At 34.6% G+C, this 9,408-nt stretch overlaps 1 protein-coding gene across 1 annotated transcript; it reads right to left on the reverse strand.

Annotated features, from left to right (window-relative positions):
• Positions 1-628: 628 nt before the first annotated feature.
• Positions 629-8,391, reverse strand: LOC132282957 (small ribosomal subunit protein bS21c-like). Its single transcript, XM_059784807.1, has 2 exons — positions 7,756-8,391; positions 629-1,384 (listed from the first exon to the last, which is right to left on the reverse strand). The coding sequence occupies exons 1-2, from the start codon at positions 8,205-8,207 to the stop codon at positions 1,267-1,269; spliced, it is 570 nt and encodes a 189-aa protein (XP_059640790.1). The 5' UTR covers positions 8,208-8,391; the 3' UTR covers positions 629-1,266.
• Positions 8,392-9,408: the final 1,017 nt, after the last annotated feature.

Consider the following 9,408-nt stretch of genomic DNA (forward strand, 5'->3'; position numbering starts at 1 on the left):
GCTTATTTGTTAAAATGCTTTATTTGTTTTTGTTTTTTGTTTTTTTCTTCTAAGCTTATTTGTTAAATTTCAAGTTTTCTAAGTAACCGAGACATGTTCTTATTTCTAAATCATTTCAGAAATTACAGCATACTTTACTAGTGGTTCAAAGTGCTCAAAATTTTAAATATTTTAAGACATTAACTAATTTGCAACTATAAATCAAATATATTAAGGGCAAAAAATGTTTGCAGAAGCAAAGCCTAACAAATCCCAGCTGTAGCTGCTGCGTGGATGAAAGGGGTAACTGAAATGACCAGATTACCAAAAATTGTCCCACACACGAACCAGATGGACTATCAAGGTTTTACACTACAAAATGAGGCTCATGATCATTTCTCACAAGTTTAACATGCGAATTTTCTATATGTTCTACACACACACACAGACACACATATATATATATAATCATAAATGATCTCTTGCTTATAGGTAATCAACAACATTGGCTTCGAATTCTGCTGTTTTCCATCCTTAAGAATGAAACAAAGCATGGAAGTTTCACAAAGTTGCTACACCTTAATGCTGTTTATCCAAAGCTCCTCTTGTACTGTATAGGTCAATTATCTAAAACAACTTTTAAAATCACTAGTAACAAAAAAGAAACTTTTAGAGAGTAATAAAAATTCTATACCATCAACCAAATGTATTGAACTGTCTTCTGTCAGAATTTGCTTATAAATGCAAATTTTGATAGCCATTCTTGTACATCCCTCTCTATCAATCTCAACTTCAGTCCTACCATCTCCTGGACTTCCATAAGATTATCACAATCTTAATAAGCAGACCAAGAATCAAAATCTCAATATATGGTAGAACCTCAAAGCTACTTTGCTTCGACGTTCATGTTCTTTTTATTGGTCAACCCCCCACAAAGTGAAGTCGTATGAAGTGGTAAAACGTAATTGCAATAACATTTTTTTTTTGCTCAGGAAGCCATTTTTCAGCAGCTGTCTAAAGTTTCACTAATAAACTATAAGAGCAATCAAGTAGCTCAAGCAAATAGAACTTCTTCCACTAATTAGTAGCTACTAGCTACACTGTTGAACAATGTAGCAAAACATACATTCACAAGAAAGTATAGTTAGTATATGCAAAAATGGTGTGTTATGCTGCACGGTAGTCTCTACTCTCTACACCTCCAGAACGGTAAAACCCAAAACCAAAAATATCAAGAATCCGCTTTATATTCTCGGCATTTCCAGTACAGCATTGTCTCTATTCCTTTCACAGATAGGGGAGGTCTACATCAATGAATTCCCAGTTATCCTTTTCGTCGTCGTCGTCGTCGTCCTTCTTTGTGCCTCCCTGCTTGTCCTGTTGCGGAGCTTTTGCTAGTGGGCGCCTGGTTATAGAATGAACAGATAAGTAGAGAGATAATCATTCTTAAGGAAATTCAAAGAAATAAAATTCATTAATACTGAAATTAGCCGTGTCGTTACAAATAGGAGAGGGAAAAAAGAGTCTATAAACAAGGAGAACAGCCTAAGAGAACTATCACACCCACATATGAACAAAATAGCAATGGCAAATAGCTCAAGTACTCCAGATCAGACAATCAAGTTCAATTCTAGCATATGAAAGAAGAATTTTAGTGATTTTTAAACAAGACAGAAGGTGGGAGCAGGGGTTTAATTATTAAAAACAAAAGAGAAAAAGGAAACTAACCGCTCTTTTCCACTTAACACTGCCTCTCAATTAATAAAATTCAACAAACCAGGGATGTTATATACAGAGTTCCGGTCCTAACACTCCTAGAGAGGTCAGTGATTTGTTTAATTCCCTCTTTTGGAGGGATTAACACATTAAAATCTTTGCTAGATCTTCTTCTTCTTTATGCAAGACGATATATTTGGGGCTCCTCAAGAATGAGGTTGTTCTGGAGATTCAAGGCTGACGGCAGCTGCTTTCTCACTTGAAATTCAAATATTTGTAAATTAAGTACTAAAAATTTTAAGAACTGGATTTTAGGTGCTGAATTTTTGAAGTGCTAGCTATAAATGGTTTCGATATTTTTTTGACCAAAAGTGTTCAGTGTTCAATGATAAGTGAAGTCTCCATCAATTAAAATTTTACTTCTTTTAAGTGGTATCCTAATTGCGTTATCAAAAGCACTTAATTAAACAACCTTCAATCTTTTCAAAATTAAATACTTAATTGGATTATCAAATAATGCATTAGTGTCAGCAATTTTCGTAACAAATGCCGAAGTATATATTCTAATTTCTAGCTTTGATTAGATTTGCACAAGTCAGTTTAGAGCTTGTTTGCCAAACGGGTCATAGTTAGTTAGTTATTGGTGGTACCTAGGTCCAAGGGTAAAATTAGAATTTGAAATTACGTCAAAGGGCAAAAAGGTAAAACTACCTATTGAATAACTAACTAATTAAGATTTACGCTCATGCATTCATATCGTAACTTGTTTTAGGGCACAATTTGGTAGACAAGCATCATTCCATTCCAAATATTAATCAAAGCTTGGAAACTACACACTGTAAGGTTGGACACTGCTGCAACTACCTCACTTTCTTGGTTTCATTGATTCAATGATCTGCTGGTGCAGTGGGACAAGCATGAGGATAAAGAAGACATGTTGTGCCTTGTTGCCTATCTTTGTAGGAGCATAGAGTCAAAATAAATTTGTGTTTGAGGGTAAATGCATTAATGAGCAGGAAATTCTCTCGTGCTCCATAAAGCAGCAAGATATTTCGAAAATGCAGAGATAACTCAACTACAGCTCAGACCAGATCTTCTGTTGCTTCTCGGATACATTGGAGGCGTCCTGATGTAGGTTTTATAAAAACCAATTTTGATGACTCGTTCAACAATCTCACAGGGAAGCTGCAGGAGGGATGATCTTGAGAGATCCTTTGGGCAATATTCTGAAACCTGCTATATGTTTCTTCCCTATGGTTGCATTGTGCTTATAGCTGAGGTTATGGTGGCTAAAGATGCAGTCAAATGGGCTTCTAGTTGGGGTTTGAAGAGAGTAATTTTTTAAAGTGAGTGCAGGTTAGTTATAATCCCAACTAATCCTAATTCTTCTATAGCTGCAACTTGAGAAGACTTAAGAGTTTTCTACTGACTAAGCAACCTTTCTGGAGGGTGAAATGATCAAGCAAAAAGGAATGGCGTGGCTCACTTATGGGCTCAACTAGCTTTGTCTAGGAACTGTGGTATTGAATGATGCCATTCCTGCATCTGTTATGGAATTAGCTAATGCTGAATGTAGCTAGAACTGCTCTTATCAATAAACTTTTGATCTTACTTGCCTTGGGGAAAAAAGAGTTACGGAATTATACATGCTTTGATTCATGAAAAAAGATGTTTTAAATACATGAAATTATTTTCAGATCAAATACATTTAAACAGGACAAAAGACAATAAGCCTCGACTGATATGTCAACAAATTAAAAATTTCTAGAAAAGTTTTATAGAAGTCCAAAATGCTTCAATCAAAGGCTCGATTGATTAAAGCAGTACTAGTGTCGTTTGATTGAAGGCTCGTTCGATCAATTGGCACGAAATATTTTGTGAAAACTTCTCAAATCATTATTCTAAAGGTTTAGGTTTCCTTTTCTGACAACAACTAAGAAATTCTAATTCCTTTGAGCTCAAAGCACTATATAAACACCTCTAGGTACTCATAACAAATGCATATCGATATAGAGAACTCTACACACATTATTGCTACTTGCTAGAGCATATAGAGAGAGGTCATAAAAATTTTTTAGAAAGCATTTTTTCTTTCATAATTCATTATTGCATTAGATGGTGAGAATATGTTCTTGAAGTGTCGATCTTTATTGTTGTTGTGCTTACGGAGAATTCAAAACTCAAGTGTTTATACACAATAAACACACAACTTGGACAACTGGTCATGGAAATCAATGTGTTTATGGAGAAGCAGATCAAATGAGAAGCGGGCTGTTGGCGAAGGGAATGACCTGGAGACTTGAGTAGAGAGCTTGGCATCAGTCTATGTCAAGAGGTGAGGTTATATAGAATTTGGAAAACTGCTAACCTAGTTGTAAAATCTCTTTCTCATAGTGGATTTGATCTACCTGGACTAGGTCCCATGATTTTTTCCATTGGGGTTTTTCAAGTAAACTGAGTGTTTATATGTGATCTTGATTTCTCACAAATGCAAGCTGTTGCATCAAAGTTTCCCAAAAACCTCTGAGGAGATCAACTCAAAAGTAAATTCTTTGGGGAATGAATTTCAGAAGGGATTACCGGATTAGTGAATTGAAAAACTTATCTACATTGGAACTCAAGGGTGGGATGACCTCCAACATTCTCTAACTTCAATTAACCAGTCTGAGCTTGCAAACGTTGGAGAATCACATTGCTTCCTATTTTCGATTTATTAAGGTGGTTTAATTTTCATAGACTTGCTCAGAACCTATAACTTAAAAATGCATATATACTTCTAGACAGGTGTCTTATCTGTATCATATCCTTACTAGATATGGATAATCCTTCTAGGATTCTCTTCTTTTTTCTATGAATCTCGTGCACACAATACTTTCCAAAATTATCCACAATTTGAAACAAACTACTTAATCTCCAAACTTATCAGCAAAACATTACACAAAATTCGATACAAATTGGATAGGATACTCAAGGACCTGTTTCTGATATCTCCTAAAATATGGGATGTGACATTTCAAGTACAACAATGGAGTATATGAATTGAAATATCACCAGGATGAAAAGACAAGTGAAATTTCTTAAAAGAAGAAGAATTCAGATATAATAAAAGGTAAAATGTGTCAACTTTGGTTCCAAATCCATGTTTTTGCAACATTATGTGAATTCTGACACTAAGAAACTTAAAAGTATTTCATGGAACCATAAAAAATGACTACTTGACATAACATGTTTATTTAAATATGCCAATAACTACTTGACATAACATGTTTATTTAAATATGCCAATAACTACTTTAATTTTTACACACACAAATACACTTTGTCCTCTCCTTGTCATATCCATATCCTGTTTTTTATAATAGGTCATATTGCGTCATATCCATGCTTCATAGCCATAAGCCCTCTCAGGCAAGGCCTATTTTCTCCAAAGGTAGAAAGCTAATTCTGTACATAATGATTTGGCAGTTTCTGATGGCAAGTACATACATGAAAGAAGGGGGAAATTAGTTGACTCATTTTTGCGGAAGAGGTGAGGATATAAACAAAATCTCCAGGTTTTCATTCCATTAAGCCATATCTTCTTGGCCATGAAGAAAGGGTCAAAAGCAGTAAGTTCATACATTACTCCATCAATGTCATGGAAAAGAAAATTGGAGTGGACATGGTACTTCAGTCTTCAGGTGTGAATGTTATTTAGAGTGAACCCATTTGCAAAATCAATATCAATGTATTGCTCATTTGCAACATCAGGGAGAATACATCATTAAGGATATTCAGCTTGCTGAAATCAGAGATCTTTACCAAGGACAGAGCTCTCCTTTATCTTTCATGACAAACATTTTTGAATAGAATACAAATAGTAGCTTGGTTGTTTCTCATTGCCTTATACAATCTAAGTAATGTAAATGTCATGCGTATGTGTGTGTGAGAAGGAACCATAACTATATTTGAAATGTATAGGAAACATATATGTTCTACATACATCAAACACAGTATTATTAAAGGTTCAAGGCGCGTGCTAGAGGTCCTTTGGAGCCTAGGCGCACAGCTGAGTGAAGTGAGGCGCACAATTGAACTTTTAAACTACCATAAAAGCATTCATATCTCATAAGTCATATCAACATTTAAAAAATTAATATCAAATATAAAAAAGTAAATCCATCAACTATATAAGCATTCAAGAACCATAAAACAAAGCACAAATTTGTTTTTTTGAAATGCAAAATAAAGAACAAAAAGAAATAAATCTATTAACGAAAAAAAAAATGTTAACAAGAAAAGAAAAGAAAAAGACGCAGAAACGAAAGAAGTAGATGAAGAGAGAGAAAGTGTTAAAGAAGAAAAAGGAGAAACAATAGAGCCCGAAAAAAAAAAAGACGGAGAGGAGAGCTAGACGAAGGAAGAGAGAAAAGTAAACAAAGATGAAAAGAGAAGAGTAGAGGAGAAGAAAGAGACAGAAGTAGAGGAGAAGAGAAAGAAGAAGAAGAAGAAGAAGAAGAAGAAAGAACTGACATGGCTTCGTCGTCCATCTCTGCCACTAGGGCTTCCTCATCCGTCTCACAGTCTCACTCTTTCTATTTTCGGTTAATACTTTGACTCTTAGGCTTTATTATTTGTTTATTAAGTTGCCAAAATTACCCTTTTTTGCTTAAGAAATAGAACAATCATTTTAAAATAAAATAAAAATGATGAGGCGCGCCTAGGCACGCCTGACAAATAGGACAAGGCGCAACCGAGGCACGCGCCTAGTAAACATTAGTGCGCCTAGGATGACAATAGGCGCTAGAATTACGCCTCGAGCCTAGGTGCATAATAGATACTGTCTAGACACTTCAATAATTTGAGAATTAATTTTTGATCTCCTTGATACATGTATGGCATGCCTTAGGCATTGAGCAACCATTCTAATAAAAAATTGGAGTATAATTGTAAGAGAATTCATGCTATAGGTTTTGAAGAATCGAAGCACAAAAACGAAGTAGATAAGATAAGGCTAAATCAAGTCAACCACGATATAACTTAAAAACAAAAAGACAAAACAAAACAAAAATTTGAAGCTTGATATTTTAATTAATTCATATAAATGATTGTTTATCTATATTTAAGCCTTTTGATGCATCCACACTATATCCCTATCCCTATTATGTGACATTATCCCTACCAGTGTGTTTCTATTGTGTCATGTAGAAATCCTAAATCTCTTACATGCTTCATAGGTTACAATCCCAAATGGTACAGTGTCGCCAGGTTTGCCACGTTCGTGCCAAATTGAATACAGATTTTACTCTAAGGAAATTGATCCTCTTTATTCTTTAAATGGGTCTTCAGGACTAACACCTGAAATTAAATAGCTCTCTCCACTCCATTCTTTAAATGGGTTGCCATGCCATCGGTTGGTCGAATGAAGTTCAAATGAAGCAAATCTTTTTCGATCGTTATTCGAAAAAGATCACCATACAGCTCTTTTCATGGGGTGATCTGTCTTATTTTCCTATAATTTCGTTAGATCAGCTCTCACTCACCCTTACAAGTGCTGTTTAGAGAGAGCTTTAGAGAGACTAAAACAAAAATAACAAAACCTGAAACACCTACGAAAACCAAAAATTCAACCAAAAGTTCAAATACCTCCACATAGATTAAGCAATCAAATCAATCTCTCCATCCAATACAACACCCACTAAATCATAAATTCTACAAACACATAGCAAAACTAATAACAACCGCATTTACAATAAGAACATAACAAACACACATACATATATATATGTGCATATGAATGTATATAAGTTATCGCCTATCGGTGTCTTCCTTTCATGTTTTGATCTGTGTCATTCTCATCCTTACAAGTGATGCTTCTAGATAGTGTATTAATATGTATGAAAACCAAAAATTCAATCAAAAGTTCTAATATCTTTACATAGATTGAGCAACCAAATCAATAACTTTGCCCACTAAATCACAAATTTTAGTAGCATCTAGTAAAACTAATACTGACCACATTTTACGTTAGGAAAAAAATAAAAAAACGCACACATATATATGTCTTATATATAACCCTAACCTTTTGCGATTGCGCTTAGCAGCCTCACGAGTCTTCCTCTTCTTCGCTTCCCGCTTAGTCTCGAAGAACCTCCTTCGCTTACATTCTTGGATGACACCAGCCCTCAATACCTCCCTGCGAAACCGACCGATCAGCTTCTCTTCGTGCTCGTTCTCGCCGACTATGACCTGAACGTTGTACGCCGATTTGAAGAAAAGGGTATTTGCGAAAGCCAGTGAAGGACACACCACTGAGAGAAAATCAGAAGATTGATGTTGGTTGGGAATTACTGGGACCAACCCATCTCTGTCTTTGAGAGTCAGAGACAATGCAGGAGTGATGGTGGTTGCTTTTGACGACGACGATGAGGAGGAGGAGAGAGAGAGGAGAGAGGAAGAGGAGAGAGAAGGGGTTGGCGTTGGTTCTGAAAGGGAGAGAGACAAGAGGAAGTTGGACAGAGAGGAAACAGCCATTGATTCTTTTGGCCCTTCTTCTTTGTGGGGGTTTTTTTTTTTTTTTTTTTCCGGAAATTTCTTCTTCTTTGTGGGTTTGATTTGCTGGTTTTCTTCGTCCCTGCGACTTCAACTCATGTACAACAGTCCAATCGCATTAAACGAAAATTTCGAAGATAAAATAAACATGAATAAAATTTATAGAAATGATACAGATAACCATTTTTTTTTTTTTTTTTTTTTTTTTTTCTCTTTTTATATTTTAGCGGGGTGAAGACACGCGCACTCATTCAGGCACGAGCCGCACAAACCCATTCGAAAAGTTGAACCACTCATTCAGGCACGAAAGAGGACACACCCATCCTTTAGGTCATGAAAGGTACACACCATTCGGGAGCTGAAGACACTCATTCAAGGCACGAAAGATGGAGACACTCATTTCGAAAGTTCGACGTCATTCCATCTAGACTACTGAGTTGGGTAATGCTCCAAAAGTGTCCTTGTAATATTTTATCTCTCTCTCATAATGAACGATGGACATTTGAGTTTTCAAATAACTAAAATAGGTAAATAAGTAGTGTGTGAGTTTTTTGTCAATAAAAATATATATATATACACACAGTTAATTTAATTTAACTTTTCTAACTTCAAATATAATGTTACAATATTTTAATATAACTTTTCACCTTTAGATAAAATATTTGTGTGAAAATATTTTACTTAACAAAAATATTTTTTGATCATGTTGGATTAAAAGAATAAGGAAATTGAGAAAATGTGATAGAATGAGTCGTGCTATAAGCGTATAACACAGGCAAGCACTCTAATTAATAATTTATTGGTTAAATTAGTAAGCTACAAATAGAATAATATAATGTTTTAGATAATAGATAGTTATCTAAATTTAATTTGCTCTGACAAATTGAATTATTTATCATTTTTTAATATTTTCATATTTCATGTCATGATATATAATCTACCATTTATGATTTAAGGGATGATGTTAGATTTATGACTACGGGGAATTTTATTATTGAAGTTCATGAAAAGAAAAAGTGATATATTTTTTTTAGCACAAGAAAAAATGAAGATCAAATATTGTTTAATTTGTTTGAACATACCCAAATGTAGTATTTGGCCTGAAACTGTTATTTAGTATCCAATCACTCAACACAAACGCACACAAGTAAATACAAAAAAAAAAAAAAATGAATAAAGGTTA

The sequence above is a fragment of the Cornus florida genome, unplaced genomic scaffold (genome assembly GCF_030987335.1).
Source record: "Cornus florida cultivar Cherokee Brave unplaced genomic scaffold, ASM3098733v1 CherokeeBrave_3.0.0_Hap2_Chr11, whole genome shotgun sequence".
NCBI classification, from domain to species: Eukaryota; Viridiplantae; Streptophyta; class Magnoliopsida; order Cornales; family Cornaceae; genus Cornus; species Cornus florida.